We start from the raw sequence: 27,037 nt of genomic DNA, 5'->3' as shown, positions 1-27,037 counted from the left end.
AGTTTTCCATAAAATTACAAAAAGGAGTAATTCTTTCTTCAGTTGGAAACATGGAGAGTTTCGTTATTAATACTCTTTATTTTGTATGTTTATTTAAGTGTTTTTATGAGTGTAAGCATATGAGTGTCCTCTGTCACTGTCCCTGCGTCTGAGGCTCTCTCAGCTAAGCTGGAGGCCAGTAGGCCCTAGCGATCCTGTCTTCCCCTGACCCTGGCCATATGCTTGCCCAGAGACAGAGAGCTCATAGCATTTGGTAGGTGGCGGGATCCAAACCCTGGTGTTCATGGTTGCTAAACAAGAGCTCTTAACCTTTAAGCCATCTCTTCGGCCTCTGTTTATTATTCATTCATTTGTTTGTTTTGAGAAAGGATCTTCTTTGCATAGGCTGGCCTCGAGCTTGCTATGTAGCTGATAGTAAGCCTATAACCCTGGGGCTATAGACGCGCACCACCATCCTGAGCTTTATACCTGCTGGGGATAGACCTGCTGGCTTTGTGCATGCTCAGCAAGCATCTACCAACTGAGTGTTACCAGCCCCTGTATTCTTTTCTTGTCTAAACTGGTTTTTGTTTTCTTAGACTAAATGAAAACTTGACAGAATTCCTAAGCTCCTTTCCTGTCTAAATACATGTTCAAGGACAGGATTCTAATAGTCAGGAAAACTGCTTTTCTGTGGTGGAAACTTTTCATCCAAGAGGCCCTTCTGGCCCTGTGATTCTTTCTCCAGGTCAGTGCCAGCAGTGTTGAGTTTGTGTGCTAGTTTAGAATTGGCAGAGGCAGTCTTCAGCATCAAGGCCTGAACATTCTTCTGGCAGGCAGCAGTGTGATGCCCTGTAAAGATGCTGTTGACACTGCTTTTCCTGCCACGTTGGATCAGGGATGGAACGGGCCGCCATAGCACCGTAAGAGCGGTTGCCTGTCCTGACAGGATGTTCTTGGTGGACTCCTGTGGCTTAAACTGAGAAAGTAGTAATAGGAGAAATATGTTTACAAATCCATTGACATTGATATTTTAAATATTGTGTTGAGAAGGGCACACACACACACACACACACACACACACAAACAAACAAACAAAAAACAAAAGAACAAAAACTTGTAAGCTGAAACTGAGATTCACAGTTACGGGAAATGTATATTCCTTTTTAATGAAAGGTAATAAATGATGTCACTAGGAGCAGTGAGTCACAGGAAGAAAAGCTATGGTAGACACAGGTTATGCCAGCTTCTTATCTTCCCCACCACAAAACTCTGTCCATCCTCATTTCTCCGAAGGCTTTTGCTTTGATCAGTTAGAAGAAACTGCAAGAGGGCATCTGATGACTCTCAGTTGCCTTCAATTTAAAACAATTGCAGTCTCAGAGTAGACTCTTGGGCTAGGATGTTTTGATCTCTTTCAATATTTAGAGAGGAAAATGCATAGATAACAGTATTAATCCTGTGATTCTGCCCTTAACAGACAAAGGGCCATTAAACATGTCACTTGGAAAAATTAGAGCCTTAATATCATTTTCTAGAAAGCAAGCCGGTTAGATTGTAGCGCCTCCAAGCATCTATACTAATCCGAAGTTACTTGATAACGGTTCTAAAGTCAGCAAGGACCTACACTCTTGGGTACCTATAATTTGCCCTTCACTTTCTTTTTTTTTTTTTTTTAAATATTTTATTTAATTTTAATTTATGTGCATTGGTGTGAGGGTGTCAGATCTTGGAGGTACAAGACAGTAGTGAGCTGCCATGTGGTTGCTGGGAATCGAACCTGGGTCCTTTGGAAGAGCAGGCGGTACTCTTAACCACTGAGCCATCTCTCCAGCCCATTGCCCTTCACTTTCAAGACAGTTTAGAGTTAGGGTTTATTGGGGCATGTAAGATTTCTGCCACACACTTCAAAGACCGCTCAGCAATCCTGAGCGACTGGAGGGAGGAGATCTCGTGAGGGAGATCTCGTGAGGGAGATCTCGTGAGGGAGATCTCGTGAGGGAGATCTCGTGAGGGAGGTCTCACCGCAAGGAGAACCTGAGAAATAGCTGTTACTATTTCAAGGTCTGCTCATCATTTTTAGTTGTCCAGCTAAGGCTTTCCAGTGAACCTATTCTAATTTCTTTTTAGACGGAGTCACAGTCGGCTAATTCAGGACAAACTGTGATTCTTTTATTTGTTATATGAGGTGGAGACGGCTCTGACTATGAAGTCAGCCAGAGATGGGAGTTCAGTATCGATGTATCGTTGAAAAATTTTTCAGATGGAGGTTAGCCTTTCCTCTCCTCACAGTTCCTGTCCACATGGAAATACCTAAGTACCTACTTTAAATTTATACCAGTGTCAATCGAGCTGCTAAACAGAGGAGCCTTTCATAACAAGAACAACAGACATCTGTCTCCGTTTACACTTGTGTTCTGTTGAGGACACTGTGTGGATTAGCTTTGTATGGTAAAACATCACATATAGGTTTAAAGGCCAGAGTCTGGTTTTACCGCACTGGTGCCCTGGGCCTCTGCAGCTTGCTCATGCCAGAGGAAGACGCTTAGCTATAGTCTTAGTCACTGTTCTGTCACTGGGGGGGGGGGGGGGGGCACCATGAACAAGGCAACTTATAGAAGAAAGTGTGTAGTTCTGGGGCTTAATTACAGTTTTAGAGGGTCAGTTCATGATCAACATGGCCTCCTCCAACGAGGCCACACCTCCGAACCCCTCCCAAGCAGTTCCTCCCTCACCCGGAGCAGAAGCACGCAGACGTACGAGCCCGTGGGCTGTGCTCATTCAAACCACCACAGCGGTCTTGCAGGTTTCTTCTGACACATCCTTTTGTGTTTTACAGGAATCTGAATTTCTGTGTTTGGAATTTGATGAAGTTAAGGTCAAACAAATCCTGAAGAAGCTGTCGGAGGTAGAAGAGAGCATCAACACGCTGATGCAGGCAGCCTGACTAAGGTGATGTAGGAAGGAGAGCTGAGATGAAGGTGTTCAGCGGCGGTGGTGGCGCACGCCTTTAATCCCAGCACTCGGGAGGCAGAGGCAGGCGGATCGCTGTGAGTTCCAGGCCAGCCTGGTCTACAAAGCGAGTCCAGGACAGTCAAAGATACACAGAGAGACCCTGTCTTGACAAAAAAAAAAAAAAGAAAGAAAGAAAGAAATGAAGGTTTTCAAGGACTTTCTCCACTGACCTTTTAAAACTCCTGTTTCCCCATTAGTGTTACCAAAAGATATTGTATACATGTATGAAAGTCACAGAATAAATAAAAATATATTTTAAAATGTGGCAAAAAAAACCCTCAAATTCAAATCTTGCCTGTCTCTGCTGGCTGTGTTGTTTTACTTTCACGTCTGTTCCATTGGAGAGGTTCCCATATTTTAGCATGCATAAAGATTATGAGAGAGGCTTCCAAAAAAATACTGAAATTTGCCAGGCATGGTGGCGCACACCTTTAATCCCAGCACTCAGGAGACAGAGGCAGCTAGATCTCTGTAAGTTCCAAGCCAGTTTGGTCTACAGAGCTAGTTCCAGGACAGCCAGGATACACAAAGAAACTCTGTCTCAAAAAACAAAACAAAACATGGAAATTAAAAAGGAGGCCGCTGGGTATGCAGCGCCAGAGTAAAGCCCTCATTCAGCATGGTGGAGGGGGCCCAGGTTTCTGGGGTCCCATCCTCAGAGCCTCAGGTTCAGTAGAACCGACGCCTTGGAATTCTTCCCAACTATTGTTTTTCCTGGGAGAGCTGTCAATAACTCATACATGCTGTGCTATGTATCACATACTGTTCATGCTATTTCTTCCTCAGAAAATGAGGGAGGCTCTGTAGTCACGCAGGCAGTGCTCACCAGCACCCTGTGTTCTAAGCTGTGCACCCTGCCTACCCTAGGAAGAGTCTCCTGGGACTGACTGACGTTAGTGAGTCGACTGGTGTTGTGTAAATCTAGAGAGTGGGTTTGATCTGAGTCGGGACATTGAAGCTTTTTCAAAATTACATTTATATTGTGTGTATGTATGTGTGTGCAGTGGGGCACACGTGCCACAGAGTTCCTGTGGAGGGCAGAAGACAAGGAGATTTCGTTATCTCCTTCCTTAATGTGGGTTCTCGGGCTTGATCGCTGGCTGTCCTGTGTGGCAGCATGCACCCATCTGGCAGGATGAGAGAGAGCGAGAAAGGGAGGGAGGGAGAGAGAGAGACCCAACATCAACATCTGGCCTCCACATGTGTGTGCATACATGTGCACACACACCGGACTACAGTACACCCACAGACGTGCAAACATGCACGTGTACACAGAGAAAGAAAGGAATGCTAAGCCGGGCGTCATGGCGCACGCCTTTAATCCCAGCCCTCGGGAGGCAGAGGCAGGAAGATTGCTGTGAGTTCGAGGCCAGCCTGTTCTATAAAGCGAGTCTAGGACAGCCAAGGCTGCACAGAGAAACCCTGTCTTGAAAAACCAAAAAACAAAAAAAAAAAAAAAAGAAAGAAAAAGGAAAAGGAAGAAAAGAAAGGAACTGCTGTAGTGATAACTGTTCTGGTAGGAAGTATGTTATGGACTTTCCATTACCGAGGCAAAAGGCTTGGGGCAATCCTCAGTTCAGAAGGGGAAAAGTTTATTTTGGCTCACAGTTTTGGGGGTCTCAGTCCATGGTCACTTGGCTTTCTTGCTTTGGGTCTGAGGAGAGGCATAGCACCATGGCAGAAAGCACGTAATGAGGCGGAATGCAGCCAGGAAGCTCAGAGAGAGTGGAAAGAAGCATGGCTCCAAATTCCCTCCACTGGCTCCCACCTCCTAACAGCTCTGTCTCCATAGCCCACAGGCACACGACCAAACCTTCAACTCACACAGCCTTTTGGAAGATTTCCAGGACTACCACAGCAAGCAGCTACCAAACACCAAGAATTTTCCAACGGAAGGAGGCTTAGTCCTCATTGAACATGTTTGTCATCTGACACTGACACTTGGAAGCCTTAGTCACCTTTGAGTTATACTTCTTTTAACAAAGCTGTTCTCACCGTGTGGTGGCGCACGCCTTTAACTCCAGCCCTTGAGAGGCACAAGCAGGCAGATCGCTGAGTTCGAGGCCAGCCTGGCCAAACCAAACCAAAACAACAACAACAAAAACCCAAACAAACAAAAAAGCTGTTCTCTTGGCCTGTGGTGACAGTGGTTCAGCCCTAATGAGTCTACCCCAGGTCTTCTGTAACTTCTTCTAAGTCAGCCTCCGACATCCCAGCTGAAAGCACTGGCTCCTTCCATCACTGAAGGGAAGAATTTAGGAAACACGAGCCAAAAGGCTTTGGATGTAACTCCTGAGACCCCCCAGAAAACATCTTGAAATGTACTTAGAGTGGATCCAGAAAAAGGTTGTGGTTTGGAACAAAAAGCTGTACAAGCATTGTTCTGCTCCCAGGGACTCCACAGGGACTAGGTTGTAGATAGTGTGTCCTGCTGTAAAATGGAGGGAGAGAGCATTTCATCAGACAGTGGGATCCCAGCAGCCCCACGAATGGCCTCACATGCCCACTCACTGCTGGGCTGAGTCACGTCATCACAATAGCCACCCAAGTAACCCTGCACCATTAGAAAAACTGCTGTTCGTTTATGTTGAGTTTTCTAAAAATCCCTGCTTAGGAAACAAAACTGTTTTGTGAAGATGGTCTCCACCTTTCACATTACACATTTCTGAATAAAAGTTGTTTTGGACAAGGTATATTTTATATTTACTGATTTTTAAAACATGCCTTAAGTTCAAGGAAGAACAATGTACGTTATAAAAATGTAGAAACACAGTAAGAAAAACAGTTGAATGACCTATCAGCCAAACATACAAAGACAGCAAGAAGAAACCAGAGAAGTGTGATTCTTCGTTGTGTGTTCAGAAGCAGAGTGTGTGGTTTTAGGGCTTGGAAAGTGTTGCCAGAAGCTTTCTGAAGTGCAGTCTGCCGCCCCTCCCGCACACAGCCCAAGGGACCCCTCCCCCTCCCCCCTAACACCCCCACCCCGGGCGACTGGATAGTTATCCTTTTTGTGTGTTTCCAAGAATGGTTGTTCTTGTAAAGTTTTGTAAGGGACTCTCGTTCTCAACAAGGGACAGGCCACGAACACTGTCTGGAAGGTCTCAGCCCACTAGGACCTTCTTGAGGTTAGGAACCAGGATATAAAACAAAAATGGCTGTTAGCCTGAGCCAGGCCTCATGGGAATTGCTCCTGCTTGGGCGATAGTCATCCTAAGATCAATCTATTCGAATCCCAGCCAAAGGGTAGCTTCCAGAGTCAGGGCGGAAGGCCCCCATGCAGGCTTTGGTGGTTTCTTTATCAATATGACTGAAGGCTCTGGCTTTACTCTCAGGTCTGCTGGAATCTCGGGCTCATCCCGGCTTTATGGGCTAAGGGCCGCATTCCACCGCTGTTACCTTCCCTTTATGTAATCTCTTTAAAGAACCACCGCATTTTTTTTAAAAAAAAACTACAGCAAGAAGGCGGAAGAGAGCAGAGGCTGACGTGAGCACCTGAAATCTTAAATAGCTGCCATGGTGTCGAGCTATTCATGATTGAAGTGCTTTCTTTAGAACTGGCTGGAAAAGCTTGGGGAACAGACTATAAATAGAAGTGAAAGGAAAATGAATGTTGACAGAAAAATTTCTTGTAGTGTGCACAGTTAATAGCCAGACCAGTGAGGGGGTAGTGACACAGAAGGGACCTTAGGGTTAGCTGAGAAGTGGCTGGACATCTCCGTCAGAGGGTGCTGTGCCTAAGCGCCGCAGGGTGCGTGCTGCCTGAAGTCTTAGCTTCCGCCGCTCCAGACAAGATGGTTTAGAAGGGATCTTGACCCAGTAGTGTAACTCTAAACAGAACCAACGGTTGGCTTAAGTTAGACTCTAGTTGACCCCCAAATTTGAGAAACAGCACGTTTCATCACAGTGTGATTGGTTCCTCTCGTGTGGTCACCGTTTACAAGCTCGGTGTAGAAGTATCGGAGTAAACTACAAAGCAGTGATGACCAGATGATTAAGTAGGAAAGTTATACATATTTTAAAATGATAAATCTTTCAGAATTTAGTGTGCGTGTGGTGTATGGGTCCATGTGTGTAGGTGTGCACAGCTCTGCATTTATACAAAGACCAGAAACTCAGGGTGGTCTGGTCTATGACTCTTCTCCCTTAGCCGTACTTTTTCCTGTAGGGGTTTCTCACTGCCTCTGGAGCTAAGCTGGGAGCCAGCAAGCTCCACTGACTCTTGCCCCTACCTACCCTCCAGGCATTCGTGGCCGTACTCAGCTTTTTATGCAGTTGCTGGGAATCGAACTCGGGTCCTTGTGCTTGCACAGCAAGCGCTCTGCGCACAGAGCTATTTCTCCGGTGCTCACCCTGTAAAGCTCATTTTTGGTTTTTTGGTTTTTGTTCCTTTATTTGTTTTGACTTTTTGAGACAGGGTTTCTTTATGTAGCCTTGGCTGTCCGGCAACTAGCTCTGTAGGCAAGGCTGGCCTCACAGAAATCCTCTTGCCTCTGCGTCCCAAGGGCTGGGATCCAAGGCGTGTGCTACCACCAGCCTTTTTCTTTTTCTCTTCTTTTGAGGCAGGTCCTCGCCAGGTTGCTCTTGCTGGCCTGGAACTCATATAGCCGGGGCTAGTCTGAAACTGCTCTCTTCACCTGCTTCAGCTGGTTTCCTACTTCCTGTGAGTATTATGGACTCAAATCCTACTGACTTATAAGATGTAGGTGGGGAGGCCTGGGGGAGGGACAGGAGTCCCACTGACAGCTCAGGCAGAATGAGGTCAAACTTAGTTTAAAGGATTCTGAGGGCAGGTTTAAAAAGTAAACTTCTTTTTCATGCCACTGCACTGTTTTGTCGTTGTTTTGGCTTGTTTTTTCGTTTGTTTGTTTGTTGAGACAGGGTTTCTCTGTGTGGGCCTGGCTATCCTGGAACTCTCTCTGTAGATCAGGCTAGCCTCAAACCCAGAGATTTGCCTGCCTCTGTCTCCTGAGTGGTAGGACTAAAGGTGTGCACCACCACCACCTGGCAACTGCTTTTATATTAAAGAACTGTGAAGGTTTTATATCGTTTTTATTCTATCTAGAACCATGGCTATGAATTGGCACAGATCTCAGAATGAGTGATGTTGAAACTAACAGAATCTATTTTAGCATCTTGTCGAAAATGAGGAAACATCTGGATAGGGATGGCAGGGCAGCAGACTTATACAAGGGCACGATCAGGACAGCCAGGAAGACATTTCAGGACTGCTGTCCTCCACTTCTTTTCTACCTGTCAATGCCTTCACAAAAACATGTGATTATTAAAAAAAAAAAAAAAAAAAAAAAAGACAAGCAAGCTAACCCAAATCCTTACTCATTGTGTCTAGATTTGCGTTGCAGTGAGGATGTGTATTGACACATGTGGCCCTGATGTGAGCCCATTGTCAATTGTAGTCTGTATCCGTATCACGTGTGTCTGTGCTTGAAGCTGCTATTGATTTTTATACAGCCTGGTTCTATTTATGGCCTTGGTCTTGCTTTCCCACTCAGTGTCGTGCGTCTCTGAGGGCAATGTACAACATGAATGGGGCTTCCTGGCTGTCCACAGTCCCCAGGGAGGTGGATTGTCCTTACCGTCCCAGGCTTCCTGGATACAGTTTACCTCTTGGCTGTTAAAGAGTTCTAGCAGCATTATGGTGAGCTCTGTGGCATCTGTGACACAGCAGAAAGGTGACCAAGCTTTCTGAATCTTTAGTTACCGAGGTGCACATCCTCATGAAACAACAAGGATTTTACAATGTAAGTCAGCACAGGACTGTAGGGAGCAAACAGAAACATGTGCGGTGGGTGCTGTAGAGATAGCCCACCAGCTAAGAGCACTGGCTGCTCTTCCAGAGGACCTGGGTTCAGTTCCAAGCACCCACATGCAGCTCACAACTGTTAACGCCCTCTTCTGGCCTCAGTCGGCACCAGGCATGTACATGGTACACATACATACCTACAGGCACATACATGCACATAAAATTTAAAAAAAAAGGGGGGGGGTGCTTGCTGCCAAGTCTGATGACTTAAGTTCCATCCGCAGGACCCACAGGATGGAAGGAGAGAGCACCGACTCCCAACACTTGTCTTCCAGCCTCCACACACAAACACTGAATAAATAAGTTTAAAGTTAAAAAGAAAAATTGATGAAAGCCACAAATTCTCTTCTCTGGAAACCGCCCCCCCCCCCCAGGTATTAAAGTTCAGAAGCTCTTGTTCAGCATCTTCCCTTCAGGGAATTCAGGCACTGATTCTTACACATGCTGGACTTGAAGGAATAAAGCTTTGCCAGGCGAGTGGGTTAGCAGGATCTCAGTGCAACAGTGAGTGCAGGGGTGGGGGTTGGGGGCTGCAGGGGTGGAGAGCCTTCTCTGACACAGCTCTTCCAGTGTTACAGTTCTTTTTATTGGGGGGGGGGAATAAGGACTATATAAACCTTGGGGGAGTGGTAGGGGGTTGGGGGGGGTGAGTGTACATCATTGGCTGGGACTGAGGTGCTGGGAATGGTTCATTTGCATGGAGAGGAATTCTAGGTGCTAGCTGGACATGTCCTTATAAAGAAACCTGAAACCCGGTCACCAGGCTGGTGACTGTCTCAAGGAATGGCAGAGGTGGGGCTCTTGCCGGGACAACAGGCCCAGAACAGGGAGGGAGCAGTCCTTACACTTGCTTGCCAATCTCAAGATGAGACTCTGGGAGTTTGGGCATGTTGACCTCACTCTTGGCTCTAGGCCAGTCCCCCCGTCATACAGTTCATGTGCACCTCCCCAATCTAAATTTATAAAACCTTTATTACTTTTAATTATGTGTGTATCCATGTGTGGGTATGTGTATGTGTGTGCTGGCTCCTGAAGAGGCCAGGGGCATTGGATTCCTCTAGAGCTGGATTATATGTGATTGCTTCTGGAAGGCCAGTGCTCACGCTGAGCCAGCTCCCCAGCCCATAACTGACACTTGAGTCTCTGTGTGAAGTTTGTATGTAGACGGTGTGAAGCACTTTGAAACACACCAATCTCATCTCTGTGCTTGCTGAACCTTGCCCAACAGCAATGCATCTTTTTTGTCACGTGTCTTCCTTAATGCTGTGAGCTTCCTAAAGGCAGGGAACGCTTACCACACCTTCTCCCTGTGCACTGAGCACCGGAACTCTCTTTACAAATGCACATGTTCCTGGGAGGATCTGTAAGGATACACACCAGGAGAGAGGGGAATTGAGCTGAGCATTTGGAAAGGCAAAGAAAGCGCCAGAGTCCAATAGAGTTAGCTCTGCATCACAGCACCGCAAGGGCTCCTCAGGCAAGTGCACCTGGTTCATCTGGAGAGAGTTGATGAGTCTGATTTACAGGATTGGGCAATGTTATGTATGAGTAGGGTGCTGAATGATTATTAATGTTTAATATTGATAATAATTTTAATATAAGCAGCGGTTACTCCTTGACCAGGAATAAACCCAAGTAACCACACAGAGAGACTAGGATCTACTTAATTAGCCTATAGCACGATGCTGTATAATAATTGCTGCATCCTAAACCTCCAAGCTAGTATAGCTTCCTCCCATTCAGACTGCCCACATTATACTTGCTTTTTACTCATATCCTGGGTCCAGTTCATTCACTGTTATTATTCAGCATTGCCTAGTTGGTTTTTATTGGCAATATAGGGAACAAATGGTAACATGTTTACACAAACTTGAGACAGGAGATACTTAGAATAAACATCACAATGCAATGTCTGGATTGAAACCAGGTAATGAGGTAGAGAAATCGGCATTTGAATGAACGAGGGTAAACTGTACAACAGTCCACAAGAGCATTATGCCAACAATGGGACTTGTGGGACCCCATCCCCCCAAAAAGGAGAACAGCAACAACTAAAAAGACACATCACATAGAAACTTTAAGGCTAACTAATTGGGTCAAATTCTGGCCTTTTTACTTACTATTACCTGACTTTGGTCAGCTCAACAGCTATGTGACTCCTTTTCTTCATTTGTTTAAAAAAACAAACAAACAAACCAAGTGATAATACAGTGGTACCCACCTCATGTATATTGGGGTCTTCATGAGCGAACATACTTCCATTCTGGAGTCAGTGCATTTGAGTGTTTGCTGCTGCTAGGTCAGGCAGGGGTCATCTTCAGGCAGCCAAAGCAGTGCCATGATGTGCTCACAGGTAACAGGAGTCGGAGCCACTGACACGCTGAACACTACAGCTGTGAGAGCTTCAGGGACCTTGGAGGGTGGAAGAGGCTCTAGCTGATTTTGAAAGGGTCTCTTTAAAGCCAGGTCTTGAGCTAGCAACCTGCCTCCCAGGTCTGGGTAACAAGCACCTGCTGCCGTGCTTGATTTAGAAGGTAGGAAGGTAGGCCTGTTGTTTGATGGTTGCCTGATGGTTTGATTGGGTTTCTGTTCTGGGAATCAAATCCAGGACCTTGCACAGCCTAAGTTAGGTGCTGTAGGAGAGAGCGTGGACCTTCAGCCAAGGCTTTAAGCCAAAGGTCTAAAAATAGGACGTATCTGAAGATAGCTGGGGTAAAGAAGCCAAATTAAAGTGGAAATAGCCAGGCGGTGATGGCATACGCCTTTAATCCCGACACTTGGGAGGCAGAGGCAGGTGGATCTCCGTGAGTTCGAGGCCAGCCTGGGTTACAGAGTGAGTTCCAGGACAGCCAGAGCTGTTACACGGAGAAACCCTGTCTCAAACAAAACAAAACAAAACAGTAAAGTGGAAATAACGTCTTTGGGTCTCCGGGTGAGCAAGAGTGCACTCCTGGGAGTGAGTTGGGTCACTGTCTTCTTGGACGGGGCTTCATTTTTCCTGATGGATGTTTACAGATCTGTGTGCGTCCATCCTATCCAGCTCAAGATGTGAGGCTCAGGGTCTCAATGATAAGCTGTTATAAGCGGAGACGTGAGAAAAGGAAGAGTTGAGTTCCCATGGAAGCCAAACAAAGCCAAACATACCTGGCTGAGAGAGCACACAGCTGCTAACAGTGGAGCTACGCAGGTAAGTGAACCCACAGGGCTTGTGTCCTCCCTGGAGAGGAGACCAGAAGCAACTGTGTGGCAGCCTTCATGGCAGGGTGTGGCCTTCTCAGGAGGACTGGCAAGGATCGTGTTCTTCCAGCAGTCCCTTGCCTTGACGAGAACTGCCAAAGCTTATCCCCAAAAGAAGGGATCCTACAAGATGGAACCATTGCCAGCTGCTGAGAGATTCATGTCTATGGCTCCCAAGCAGATCTCTGGAAGGAGTAAGAGTTCTTAAAACAAAAAACAAAACAAAACAAAACTAAGTGAGTCATGGTGGCCCACACCTGTAACCCCAGCACCTGGGAGGGAGAGGGAGAGCGTATGAAATTCAAGTCTTCTTCAGTTATTTGGTTGAGTTCCAGGCCAGCCTGGGCACATGGGAGACCCTGTCTCCAAAGGCAAAACTCCTCCCTGCTCCTCCCCTGAAAGTAGAATTTAGTTGTGGAATTAGGGCTGGAGGTAGCTACTCTGTGCAAAACTGAACTTTGTTCAGCGCGTTGATATTAACCAACAGTAGCAGTAATAGCACAAAAAGGGCCCCCAGCTGTGTGACACTGCCCCCCTTCCCCAGAGCCGCTGACCCAGGCCGTTGGGCCAACTGAGGCTCCAAATATTCCCAGAGCGGAGGCCTACACAGACTAAAAGTACCTATGGGGGGCTGTGGCTTTAACTCAGTGGGTGGAGGGAAAGGTGCGTGTGTGACCCCCTAGGAGCCAAGCATCTGGCAGGCTCACCTATGATCAATTGAAACCATAAACACAGCCATCCTCTGAACATGTGCCACCTCCTGAGATGAAGAGGAAATTTAGGGCAAAACCATTTTCCAGCATCAGGAGTTTGAAAACAGTCAACTAGTCTGGGGGATCTAGTAAGAGAGTTCCTAGGGCCACTCCCTGCCTCTCGGAGACACAGGGATGCTGCCCTTTCAGCGATGCCTATAGGTATCATTTCAAACATGAGGAGAGATAACACAAGCTTTAACAAATGCCCCACCCCCTTTCCCTGTATACGCTGAGAAGAACTGAAAGCTAAGGGATTTGGTTCTGAGGCTCCCTCAAGAGGTGGAGAAGCCTCACCCCAAATCTTTGGAGAATCAACTTTTCAACCCCTTTGGGCAAAGCATAAGAACCTGTGGATGGGCAAGACCCAGCAGGTCCCCGTTGCCGTGAGAAAGCCCTCAGAGGACATGGTTACCACGCAAACTACAGCCGTGCCATTCTTTGTGGCTCAGATGCCGCACCTACTTTGCACCTGGAAGTCTAGCCAATTAACGGTGTGGTGCATGGTTTCAAAGTGCTGCTTGTGGAGGCTAATTGTGAGAGAAAGCTGGGGTGTGAGACCATACCATGCGCCTGGCCCCAGGTCCTCTCCCTCTCTTTCTATGAAGCGAATCATCCCATCCAAGTTGTTTTCCTCACAACAGGCCCAAAGGCAACAGAACCAAGGAGCCGTTGACTTCTGGAGCAATAAGCTAAGATAAGCCTTTCCTCGTGTGTCGATTGCCTTGGGCATTTTGTCACAGTGACTGAAAGCTGACCGATATAGTGGGGTTCCATGGTCCCCTTTAAGAACACTTTGCCTATGTCCCCTTAAAGGCGCTACCCGCTTCTAGTGGTGCCCACCAGCTGTGGACCAAGTTTGACACATGGAACTTTAGAGAACATTTCAGAGACACACATGGTACAGTTGTGTAGTTCTTGAGCTGGGATATTGATACATGTTAACAACTGTCTTCTCAAAATCAGTGGGGGAAGCCTGTAGTCCTGGCTGATTGCCTTGGTGAGAAATTCTTCCACCACGGCCAAAGGCAAGCTACACGTGTGGTATTAATGCACAGTCAGCAATCAGAAACTAGTACAGAGGGGCGCTGTAACCTGGGATGCTGACAGACACCAGCAGAAAGCACTAGAAGATAATCCAAATCAATTTATACTTTCAGAAATAGTTTACAGGGACTTTCCTCTTTCCTCTTGACAATGTTCGATAATATGCATTTTTGCCAATTTGAGGCAAAAGTTTCTTTTTGTTTTTCCAGTCACTGATGTTGACAGCTTTTCATAGCATTACTATTTTTTCTTTGCAGAGTTGCCTTTTTCTCCTCCTCTTCCTTCTTTTAATGTCTTTTATTAATTTGCAGGAGCCCTCGATGTAGCCTGGAAACAACTGTTCATCAAGAAGTCTTTAGTCTAGGGCCCCTGGTTCAATTCGTAACACCAATATAATAACTCCAGTTTCAGGGCATCTGACAACCCTCTTCTGCCTCTGCATACATCAGGCATGTTCCTGGTGCATAAACATAAATTCAGGCAAAACACCCATATATATATAAAATAATAAATAAAGAAGTAATTTTGTTTTATTGATTGGTTGGTTGGTTCGTTGGTTGGTTTTTTGAGACAGGGTTTCTTTAGGTAGGCTTAGCTAGCCTGGATTTGCTTTGTAGACCAGGCTGGTCTCGAACTCACAGAATCCATCTGCCTCTCTCCCCCTGCACCCCCAAACAAACAAACAAACAAACCAAAACGTTAGTCTGACAAAGTGAAGAGAGGAAGTAGAGGAAGGGGGCAGGTGGCCCAGGCTGACTGTCATCTTTAGAGGATCCTAACTTTAGGATCATCATTTGCTACAGAGTTTGAGGTAGCCTGAGCCACATAAGACCCCATCTCAAAATAAAATGAACAGTTTTAAAAGACCAAAACCCCTGGTAAAGAAAGAGAAATGACCCAATGTGTGCACACCACTTGTCTAAAACCTGAGAGAGTGAGTTGGACACAGGTGCCAGCGACGCCAGGGAGGAGGTGATTACTGGGCACAGTGAGGGGACAGTCTATTTGTCTGATTTATTTTGTTTTGTCTCGGTAGTACCCTTTTGATCTGTTGGGGTGATCAAGTCACCTGGTATTTTTTTCTTGGGGAACACATCAGGCTCTCAGGTCGGTAGGCTCAGCTCAATACCCCTGCGAGCTTCAGGAAGTGTCCCTTGCATCACTGGCCCTGGTCTCAAGTGCTGGGTTGCCTCCTCTCCCCACGCTGTTGCTTCCTGAACACAGCTAGGGCTCAGTCCACCTGTCATTTTAGGATGTGTTATGGGTAATTTTTTTTTCCCCTGTGGCTTCGGCTCTTCCTAGAACCTTCCCAGACACCGTTGTGTTCGTGTGTGCACGTATGTGCATATGTGGAAGTCAGAGGAAGCTTGCACGAGTTTGGGTTTGGCTTCCTCTGTGAGTCCTAGGGATCTGACTCAGGCTATTAAACCTGGCGCCTTTACCCGCCGAGTCACCTTGTGGCTCCAGACATCAAAAACTTTAAGCCAAAAAGATATCAAAATAGCAGCAGGTGATTTTGTGGAGGCTGGGGAGGGTGGCTTGGAAATCCTTAAATTCCCAAGTATTTCTGCCCCCAATTCCCATCCTTTGTCCATGACTGGTGTCAGGATACCAAGATGGAAACAGTGGCTTTGGAAACGTGTTAGGATACTGAATAGTTGTGTAGCCTTGGCTGTCCTGGACTCACTTTGTAGACCAGGCTGGCCTTGAACTCACAGAGATCTGCCTGCCTCTGCCTCCCAAGTGCTGGGATTAAAGGCGTGCGCCACCATGCCCGGCTTGTGAATAGTTCTTTTTAAAGACTTTAATTATGTGTGCGTGTGTCTGTGTGTCTCTATGGAGTCTCCTACATACATGTAGGTGAATGCAGTACCCACAGGGGCCAGATCCCTCTGAGCTGGAGTTACAAGTGGATGGGAGCCACCCAAAGTGGTTGCGGCGGGGTGGAGGGGGGTGCAGGGGTGGGGGTTGGGGGGGTGAAGGGGTGAGGGGACCCACATGTTCCTAACCACTGACCCATCTCTTCAGCACCCAGTAAGCAGTTCTTAACCATGGGCGGATATCAGAATCCCCCGAGGAGTGTCTATTGGACATGCTAATCCTGCTGAATCATCTGGGTAGAAAGCAGGTACATATGCTTGGAGGAAAGTTCTGGAAGTGAGTCAAATGTGCCTTCCTTCCTGGCACATCAGTTCTAGTTCTGCATAGAAGATTCGTACAAACAGCCATGTTTAGAAACATCACCACACAGTCTGTTGAATAACTTAGAATGTTAACTTGTATTTCCTGTGTCTTCTGTTGCAATGTGTACTTTCCAAAGTTATCAATCTGGGATAAAGTGGAAAAGAGAGAAGCACCCCTCCACACAGACAGCCTGACACGCACTGTTGTTGACTTCGCTGCACCAGAATCAGGGCACAACTCAAAACCATCTTTAAAATAACCAAAAGGCAGGTCGGCTGAGGCGGAAGGGAGACACCTCACTCTTCATAGCCTAGGAAAAAACCAAACCCAGTAGCTGGCCCTACCTAGAGGCTCAATGGCCAGACCCTGCCAGTTAACCATCAACTAGGGTGCTCCATCCACCCAGCCAACATTTTGTCTTGCTTCTGCAGCCATTTTATGAAGTTGTCCCCCTGTGAGTCTGGCACTCCGTGTTTTGAGAATCACTGCTTGTGTGAACCCTTTAAAATGTCAGGGTACCTACAGTTTATTTTATTTTATTTTTAGGTTTTTCAAGACAGGGTTTCTCTGTGTAATAGTCCTGGCTGTCCGGGACTCACTTTGTAGACCAGGCTGGCCTCGAACTCACATCAATCTACCTGCCTCTGCCTCCCGAGTACTGGGATTAAAGGCGTGCGCCACCACCGCCCGGATGCTACAGTTTATCTTTTAGCCTTGGTTCGTTAGCTCTGGGATCCCAGTGGACACCTCCTTAGGCCTTAGTGACCTCGCTCCAGGGTTGTTGACAGGATTAGAGATATCTGGGCCGCTGTGTTGTCATCTTGTCATTAGCAGAAGGTGCTGGAAGCCGACCAGGGAACAATGTTCAACACCCTAGCTTCCAACTGCCAAGAAAATCAGAACCTCGGAAGGGGATGACTCAAACTTCCTAATCTCATTCTGAGCACCCCAGAGATTTGAGGGCCCTCTAGGCACGTCAGCATGAAGGTCACGTGCAACCAGGATGGGGGCCACGGCACTATCACCGACCTCTGTCAAACAACACCCCACAAACCTCTCCTGCGTCCTCTCAAAGTTCCGTATCCTGTTGGCCTCTTTTGTCCCCCACCCCCACCTCTCCTCCCAGAGGTCCTAGACAGTTTGGTTCCCTGCCTCTAGCACAGTTGTTTTCCTGGTGGAAGGTAAGAAAAACGGAGAGGAGACATTCTGCCACTAAGGCCTCCTGGACGTATCTAAAAGTAACCATTGCATTCATACGGGCCAGTTAGCCTCCTGGTGACATCTCTCCTGGGCCTTAGTGAGATAAAAGAGTATCTGTTTCTTCCTTTGACCGGCACTGCCCCTCTGCAACTGCCAGAGTGGTGCTGACAGAGTCAGAAACTTGGGACTGGGTTTTGACTCTGTCTCTTAAGGCTTATGGAAAGATTTTGCTGTTGCTGCTGTTTTTTGTTTGTTTGTTTGTTTTTAATTCTAATAATTACTCTTCCAAGCAACAACAGTAAGGCCATTTATTTTAGTGGAGAATGGGTTTGAAGCACTCAGTCTAACCTGAATATTCAGGAAAGTGGAATGGGTCGGGGCCAGGGGCTGTACGAAACAGGTATGTATTCTTGGCTGTCCTGAAATTCACTATGTAGGCCTGGCTGGCCTCGAACTCACTGAGGTCTCCCTACCTCTGCCTGCCTAGTGCTGGGATTAACATACCTGCCAGGATCTATAGTGCCTGTCACTGGTTTTGTCCAAAAAAGAATTTTAAGTAAATTCTCTAGTTAAGTTAGAGCTTGCAAATGGATAGCAAGTCCAGGGCGTTGTGCATACCAGGAAGGACTCTCCCTTGGGAGCTGGTGGCGGTGACTTTTCATCAAATAGTATGATTTAAAAGTCCTCGATCCTCAGTAAACCAGAAGTAAGATGTGCGATTAAAATTGTCAAGAGTATGCCATCATTTTCTCAGACGTAGCTCCTACACAGATTGAATTCTGGCAGCTCTCTCCCTGGCTGTGGGTGTCCCCATCTTCCCAGGACTCCCCTCTTTCTCCTTCAGTCACTCTTCAAGCTTGAGCTTAGCCACGGTTCCCGGGGGGAGCGGCCTCGCTCACTCTCCTGGCCCAGCATGTAGACTGCTTCTTCCTGGCTCTGCCCTCCATGGGCTTCTTTAACTCTCCTCCAGCTGCTCTGGTTCCCACTACTCTTCCACTCGACTTCCTGTCACCTCCGTGACCCCTGCCCACCCCTCAGTCCTCATGACAAAGCCTTTGGTTCAATTCCTATGATGCAATCAGACAGCTATTTTTTTCTTTTCTTTCTTTCTTTCTTTCTGTTTTTTTTTGGGGGGGGGTGGTGGTTTCGAGACAGGGTTTCTCTGTGTAGCCTTGGCTGTCCTAGACTCACTTTGTAGACCAGGCTGGCCTCGAATTCACAGCGATCTGCCTGCCTCTGCCTCCCCAGTGCTGGGATTAAAGTCGTGCATCACCACCGCCCGGCTAAGTTATTTTTTTAATAAGATGTATGTCTTAGTTCAGGTTACTGTTTCACTGCCATGAAACACCATGACCAAAACCAACTTGGGGAGGAAAGAATTTGTTTGACTCACATGCACTGAGGGACAAAGCCAGGGCAGGAGCTGGCTGCAGCGGCCATGGAAGGGTGCTGCTTACTGACTTGCTCCCATAACTTGCTCAGCCACCCTCTTACAGAAACCAGAGCCCAGAGGTGTCCCCACCCACAATGGGCTGGGCCTTCCCACATTAATCAGTAATTAAGAAAATGTCCTTAAGGCTTGTTTCTACTGGGTCTTACTAAGGCAATTTCTCAAGTGAGGTTTCCTCCTCTCAGGTGACTGTTAGCTTGTGTCAAGTTGGTATCAAACTAGCCAGGGCAGTGTATCACGGGCTACTTCTGTCTGCTCTTAGTTTAATGAATGTCTGTCTAAATCCACTGGAGGCAAGGACCATGTTGGTCTTGATTGATTCCTTATAGAAGCTACTAGGTATTTATTGGGTGATAAAAGGGCGCCATTTTATCCATCCCTCTTCTCCAGGGCAGGAACTGTCTTATTGATGTTTGAGGTCACTGTGTCTAGCTGACACATCAGGCTGTCTGCAAGGTTTATCAGCACAGATAAACAAGGCCTTTCTGCAACGAGACGGGAAAGGGTAGGAAAATGGTTCTTAGGAGGGCAAAAGATGGTGATGGTGATGATGGTGGTGGTGGTGATGGTGGTGATGATGATACTAGACTACAAAGAAGTCTTTAGTTCTTGCGAGTGATTCTTGCCCAAAGTGTTTACCTTGCACGTAATCAAGCCTTTAGTCCTAACTCCTATCTTATAGGAAGCCATGGGTAGAGGAAAACATCTGCTAACACCACAGAGAACCTCAGACAAATGGAGACTGCTGGGCATTTAGACCAACGATGATGGGAAGAAAAAGATACAAAGGTCAGCCTAGGTCAGCAGCAGTTCTCAACCTGTGGGTCACCGCCACCCTTTCACAGGGCTTGCCTGAGGCCAGCAAAACCCACAGATACTTACATTATGATTCATAACAGCAGCAACCTTACAGTTATGAGGTAGCAGAAAAAATAATGTTATGGCTGGGGTTGCCACAACACGAGGAACTGTAGTAAAGGACGGCTGAGAGCCGTGTCTAGAATAAGAGGCTGACGAGACCTAACAGCCAAATATATGTTTGCTTGCTTTGGGGGCTTTGAGGTAACGTCTCCCTACACAGACGTACTGGCCTTGAATGCATGATTATTGCTGTTCAGGTGCTGGGGTTGCAGTTAGGCATCACCCCCTGCTTCAAATGCGTCTTATGATCCTTGATTAAAACCTGGTTAGAAAGAGGCAACTATGAAAGAAAAAAAAATAGTCAAAACCAAGACATTTTAATTGAGAAAGTGGGATTAGTAATTGATGCTATTGTTGCTTTTCTTAGAGATGAAGAAAAATACGTTTTATGTATTTTGTGTATGAGTGTTCTGTCTGCACATGTACACCTGCATGCCAAAAAAGGGTATCAGTACCATTATAGATGGTTGTGGGCCACCATGTCGTTGCTGGGAACCAAACCCAGGACCTCTGGAAGAGCAGCCAGTGCTTCCAACTGCTAAGCCATCGCTTCATCCTGAAAAATATTTTATTTTACTTTATCATCATCATCATTTTGGCTTTTCTCTTCTTCTTCTTCTTCTTCTTCTTCTTCTTCTTCTTCTTCTTCCTCCTCCTCCTCCTCCTCCTCCTCCTCCTCCTCCTCCTCCTCCTCCTCCTTCTCCATCTCCATCTCCTCCTTCTTCTTCTTTAGCTTTTCAAGACAGGGTTTCTCTGTGTAGCCTTGGCTGTCCTGGACTTACTTTGTAGACCAGGCTGGCATTGAACTCACCTGCCTCTGCCTTCCTGAGTGCTGGGATCACAGGCTTCACCACTGTGCCAGGCTCTAAAATATTATTCTTAAGAGATGTATATTGAAATGTATAGGCATAAACTGCCCTGCTGTCTGTAACTTATGTCAAAGGACTCAGTCATAATCCCTTATGTATAATGTATATGAAGCAAACAGGAAGAAGTCAGCTCCTTTGTAACTGGGTATAAAGCACAAGAGTATTTCTTTGGTTTTGGTTTTGGTATTTGGAGGAAGGGTCGGATTCATTGAAGCATAAGCTGTATAGGATAAAAATCCACCTCTGGTCAGTTTAGAGGCCCATTTGCTAACTTTTGCTGGCATGAGGGATTGAACCCAGGGCCTCGCTTGTGTGAGCGCCAGCCCCATGCTGGTCTTATGCACAGTCATCGCATGTAGCAGCATCGCCTCACCCAGCCCCAGCACGTCGTGCCATCAGGACCCAAATCTCCTTTTTCCTTGCAGTCGTTCCCTCCTCCTGCCCCCCACCCCACTGGCTGTTCTCCATTTCTGTTGCCCTCCCACCCTGTGAGGGACTTACAGACTTTTATGTCTGGCATCTCTCATTTAATATTCTAGCTCACTTAAGCTGTCGTAACAAACTACCACAAATTGGCACCTTGAAACAGTAGACATTTGCTGTCTCCTAATTATCAGGCTGGGAGGGGGGGGGCGGGGGACTTCTTTCAATTACATTTGCATCATCTTTCTTTGTTGATGGTTTCCTTCACAGCTTAAACTTTTCTTTGAATCTTTTTCACAGGTTGGATTGGTGGGGTCTTTCCCTGAGGTCACTGCCCCCTTTATTCCATTCGGCATCAGACTCTCAAGCCAGGCAGCTGTGGTCCGCATCACTCTCAGCACTACTGCCTTCCACGCCTTCCACAGTTCTGCCAGGAGAGCCTGTTACACCCCACTTAAGGAGCTGAACCTCTTTTCTTGTCCAAAGCCCCCAAATCTACATTCTGCCAACAAGTAGCGTGGTCCGACCTGTCACAGCAATACCCCACTCCTGGTACCAACTTCTGTCTTAGTCCCTGTTCTATTATATGGGGAGGCACCATGACCAAGGCAATTCTTTTTCTTGTTCCTGTTTTGTTTTATTTTGTTTTTGTTTTTCAAGACAGGGTTTCTTTGTGTTAGCCTTGGCTGTCCTGGACTTGCTTTGTAGACCAGGCTGGCCTTGAACTCATAGAGATCCACCTGCCTCTGCCACCCAAGTACTGGGATTAAATGCCCTGCTAAGGCATTTTAATGTTTTGTTTTGTTTTTTTCCAAGACAGGGTTTCTCTATGTAGTCTTGGCTGTCCTAGACTTGCTTTGTAGACCAGGCTGGCCTTGAAGTCACAGTGATCCTCCTGCCTCTGTCTCCCAAGTGCTGGGATTAAAGGCATGTAGTACCGTGCCTAGCAATTCTTATTTAATTTTTTTTCTAAACTGTGGACTTGCATATAGTTTCAGAAGTTTAGTCCATTTATAGTTATGGACAAGAACATGGTAGCATGCATGGTGATGAAACAGGAGCTGAGAGTTCAATCCAGAGACCTTTAGAGGGAGGGAGGGAGGGAAGGAGGAAGGGGAGAGAGAGAGAGAGAGAGAGAGAGAGAGAGAGAGAGAGAGAGAGAGAAAGGGGAGGGGGAGAGAAGGCAGGTAGAAACAGAGGCTGGGCCTGGCATGAGCTTTTGAAACCTCAAAGCACCCTGCTAACTGACACACTTCCTCTAGCAAGGCCACACCTCCTAATCCTTCAAATCCTATCAAAGAGTACCACTCCCTGGTGACTAAGCATTCAGATAGATGAGCCTATGGGGCAAACCACCACAGCGCGTGACAAATGTAGGCCAATATTTCAGCCTCCACTACATCCCACATGGCAGTGCATGAGAGAGACGAGCCCCTCGGATAGCATGTGTTAACAAGAGTGATCCAAGGTATGTTTACTCCTTGCTTGGTTCTGCTATCTTTGCTGCAGATGCTGGAACAACGCGCCATAAACCAAGTAGCTTGCACAATACATATTTATTTCCCACAGTTTTGATATCTAGAAGGTACCAGCTTCTCAATTCTGGGAAGAGGCTCTCTCTCCCTGGTTGGCAGGTGCTGTTTCTCTCATGGTCCTCACTCAGGAGGAGGAGGGGCTCCTCACGTAAGCTGTCTCACCTTTACCCGCCATGGGCCCCACCTTCAAACATCATGGCACTGGAGATTAGAGCGTCACCTTAGATTCTTGATAAAAGTCCAGCCCACATGGAGCCAGGTGCCTGGAAAAGACCTTTTCAAATGTTTATTAGGTGGATAAGCCAGCCAGAGCTCGGTAATTGGAAAGCAACATAGCGAAATGGAAACATGGGAGTACACATTGACCTCTGACAGCACCACACGGGAGCAGTCAAATGCAGCCTACACACTGTTGTGGTCTTCCCGTATTGGATGCTGAGTGTTCTCCTTAAAGCAAATGCTTATTTGCTCCCATTTATTTTTCTGTTCCTTTTAGCTACTTTTCGTTTTTGTTGTCTTGCTTAATGAGGAAGATATTTCAGTTTTAAAATTTCTTCAAAGCTTTTTCTGAAGTAGGGTGTGGTATAATAAATCCTTTTTAAAAGTCCAGCTGGACTGAGGACAATAGTTCTTCCCTGGGATGAGCGGCAGGAAGGGCTGGGCGGAGAAGGGGATTTGGAGGATGGAAAGTTCCCTGAGAGCGTGACTGTGACCCTTTGCGGAAGTCCTGAGCACCGCATTCTGTGCTGTTCCAGACACATCTGGCCTTTGTGGAAAGAGCTGGCTTGTTTTGTTTTGTGGGACAGGGTTTCCCTGTGTAGCATTGGCTGTTCTGGACTTGCTTTACTGACCAGGCTGGCCTCGAACTCACAGAGATCCACCTGCCTCTGCCTCCCCAGTACAGGGATTAAGGGTGTGAGCCACCATGCCCGGCTTTGGCTTTTGTTTTTTAAGCTGAGTTTTTTTTTTTGTTTTGTTTTTCAGATTTATTTCTTTATTATGTATATAATGTTCTGTCTGCATGTACCCCTGCAGGCCAGAACAGGGCATCAGATCACATTGTACATGGTTGTGAGCCACCATGTAGTCGCTGGGAATTGAACTCAGGACCTCTGGAAGAGCAGCCAGTGCTCGTAACCTCTGAGCCCTCTCTCCAGCCCCTAAGCTGAGTTCTTTTGACATAAGCCCTTCTGCTCCTTGGAGATGAAAACCCGTTCCCATTAACTTCACAGAAATACAATTTTGTCCATAGTCACAACTGTTGGCCAATGAAACTTTCCACCCTGAACTAAAAACAGAGCGAGATTACGAAAACTTGCGCCTATAGCTGGTTGTGGCCAGTGACTCAGGCGTCTGCGTTTAGAAGACTCTAGCAGGAAAGGGGAGGCTGCTTTGTAAGGTTCAACATTGGCCCGGTTTTGCTCCCCATGGGCAGAAATCCGCCAGCCATCCTATTTCCTTGTGAACCACCGGCCTAATCTGAATTTACTGTTGACACAAACAGAAAATAAATGTTGTTTTCCCTCGAAACAGCCAACCGAGCCTCCGCTGATTTGGGCAACAGTTTCCTTCCCTTACCCTTTCAGAGGGCTGGGTCTCTCCCCCTGAGCGGGGTGGTCCACGCCAAAACTGTGCCCAGGATAAGCACCTGTTAGGGGGTCAGGGCTGACACCGGAGGAAGTGGCTTCCTGTCACCTGCTGGCCTCCCCAGGCCTTCACAAACAGGAGACAGCTCTTCCACATCCTAAGAGCAGGTGCACAGTAGACGCCAGCAGTTGTTGTTTTTTTGTAATTTGGACTTTACATGTGTTTCCTTCTCCTGACCTCTGACCTCTGAGAAGGCCTGGTCATACCTCAAGAAGGTCTGAGGAGGGTGTTGAAGGCAGCAGAGCCTATTGGGAATCTCTAGGTGGGGGTGGCCCCTCTCTTTTGGTTTCCAGCCTCTAGGTGAGTGGCTTCTGCTCCGAGGTAGTGCCACTGGGCCACCAGGTGGTGGAGTGACCCCTCTAAAATGGTGAGGCAACCCGATGCCCGCACTTTCTAAGACGTTGTCTCAGGCACCTTTATTCTGGCCATCTGCCTTGCTTGTTGAAGCAGATTTACTTAAACAAAACAAAACTCAAAGTGTCTTAGCAGATCGCCATTGCTTTTTAAACGTGTATAGCTTTCCAAACTGAAGTAAAAGCAGACTTGGTGGTGATCCCAAGTACTAGCAAGGATAAAGAAAAACTGTATCATTTAAGCTGAGTCAACACATGATGCTATGGCTGCTCTGAAGAACAATTGTAACTTCTTACAAATCAAAACATTCACTACCATAAATGACCAAGCCTGCTTCTCCTACTGTGAGTCCCATTTTCTTGGGTGCTTATTTGTGCTTGGTGAGGGCAAGGCCTCACAAGTGAAGAGCCTACAGCAAGTTGGCAGTGGTGGCAGTGGTGGCAGTGCTGGCACACACCTTTAATCCCAGCACTCGGGAAGCAGAAGCAGGCAGATCTGGGTTCAAGGGCAGCCTGGTCTACAGATTGAGTTCCAAGACAGCCAAGGCTACACAGACAAACTTGTGTTACAGTATAGATTGTATCTGTTTGGCCTAGGAAGCCAATAATTGGCACAAAGAGACAGAATTGTATTTTTAAAGCTGCAAGCACTACGCTGGGCAAAATCTAAACTGCTACTAAACTAACAATAAGCTAAAATAAACTACTCTAATTCTCATAACCTACACATATCCCAAGCACTTGCCAATCTGATCCTCTTCGGGCTGCTTCTCTACCCTCACTCTTAACTGTCAGCTCCTCCAGGCTCCTCCCACCTCCTGTGGAGGTCCTTCCACTTCCTGTCCTTCTGCTCAGCTGATTGGCTAAACAGCACTTTATTGACAACTGCTACATCCACTCAAGACATTCCTCTACAATCTTGTCTTGAAGGAAGGAAGGAAGGAAGGAAGGAAGGAAGGAAGGAAGGAAGAAAACAGAAACAAAACAACAGACCATTTTTGAGGCTGAAAACCAATTTGTGAAGATTCTGGCTGGCCACTTAACCAGAATGACTGACTGCCACTTCTGTCTAGTTGGTCCACTGGGTTGTAACATGGTGCTGTACAAATGTCAGTTCTCACATTCATTGCTGTTTGCATTTCTTACTGAAACATTGTAGTGTGGATTTGTGTAAACAAAAAAGAGATATGCCAACTTCATAACTTGTAGGGTCTTTTGGCCTTACAAGGATTTGTTTCTTTGAATTTAAAACAATATGGGGTTGGAGAGATGGCTCAGTAGTTAAGAGCACTGTCTGCTCTTCCAGAGGATCTGAGCACAATTCCCAGCAGCCACGTGGTGGCTCACAACCATCTGTAATTGGATCTGGTGCCCCCTTCTGGCTTGCAGGTGTACATGCAGATAGGACCCTCATGCACTAAATAAATAAATCTTTTAAAAAATAGAAAAACCAAAAAAATTTCTTAAAAGAATAAAACAATAATCTTAGAATATAGCTCTAACTTGAGATTAACATATTAAATCATTCTCAAAGTCATATGTATATGCAGACTGTACTTTGTAAGTTTCTGAGAGAAATCACTGCCTTTTTAATGTTAGTTTACCTAGAAAGTAAGTGGGGATGACTAAGCTGTACACTTTTACTGTAGTTTAGGAAAACCTATTCAGACCCAGATACTCTTGACAGTGGCAAGGACGATGAAGAGATGAGGGTTTTCATGCTCTGCTTGATTAGAAATCAGATGGGCTGCTAATAAAGAGGTGGCATCTGTAGGCATCAGGTTATTGCGTAGTTTAAATTCCGATTTCCTGTCTAAATGGTGTGTAAACTCTGCTCCCTGATTGTGCCCCTGATATGTCAATAAAGCAGCTTACAGCCAGTGGATGAGCAGGACAGAGAAGAGGGCTGGACTTCCTGCGGGGGTGAGGGGGTGGGGGCGGGGGTGATGGGATGGGGGAGAGTGACAGGGTGGGGCGGGGGGTAGGGAGGAATTAGATTCAGCCAGGGGATTCAGCCACAGGGAGATGTCCAAGAGAGATCTGGAAGATTCAGCTGAAGCAAAGAAAGAACTAACAAGCACGTAACTTGGGGATTGTGGCAGAGACGGAGTCAGGATAACACAGAGGGTTAAGAATAGCCTCAAGCTGCTCGAGATTGTGTTGTGGAGCTTATTATAAATATAATTACAAATATAAGAGTCTCAATTACTTGTGCAGGGTTAAGAAATAAGCTAAGAGAAACAAACACAGTTTTATAAAAATAACTTCAACAGGTAACTTCTTTTGTGTGATAGTAAACCAGGGGTGGCGGCGCACGCCTGTAATCCCAGCACTCTGGAAGCAGAGGCAGGTGGATCTCTATGAGTTGAGGCCAGTCTGGTCTACAAAGAGAGTTCCACGACAGCCAAGGCTACACAGAGAAACCCCATCTCAAAACAAACAAACAAACAAACAAAAAAACCAAACCAAAACAAAACAAAAAACTGATAGCAAAAAAAAAATTTTTTTTAAAGAGAGAGAACTGTTCAACAGATAAATAAGTGTTAAATGCATACAGCTTAGTGAGGGAAGAAAGTGTGCAAAAGCCAAATTCTGTATAAGGCA

At 46.6% G+C, this 27,037-nt stretch overlaps 1 protein-coding gene across 3 annotated transcripts in view; it reads left to right on the top strand.

Annotated features, from left to right (window-relative positions):
• COMMD1 (copper metabolism domain containing 1) overlaps nucleotides 1-27,037 on the top strand; it is a 121,446-nt gene that overhangs the window by 81,706 nt on the left and 12,703 nt on the right. The window contains exon 3 of one of the 3 annotated variants that reach the window (XM_084798404.1): nucleotides 2,819-3,269. The exons of the other annotated variants lie outside the window; for them this stretch is intronic. Within the exon in view, the coding sequence (XP_084654530.1) occupies nucleotides 2,819-2,926 (108 nt within the window). The 3' untranslated portion in view covers nucleotides 2,927-3,269. Of the gene's footprint in view, nucleotides 1-2,818; nucleotides 3,270-27,037 lie in introns of those variants that run through there. 3 annotated transcript variants of the gene reach the window in all.

The sequence above is a fragment of the Acomys minous genome, assembly GCF_964271855.1.
Source record: "Acomys minous genome assembly, chromosome: 10".
Lineage (NCBI taxonomy): Eukaryota > Metazoa > Chordata > Mammalia > Rodentia > Muridae > Acomys > Acomys minous.
Note: the sequence above shows the minus strand (reverse complement) of the source record. Positions and strands in the feature narration are given on the sequence as shown.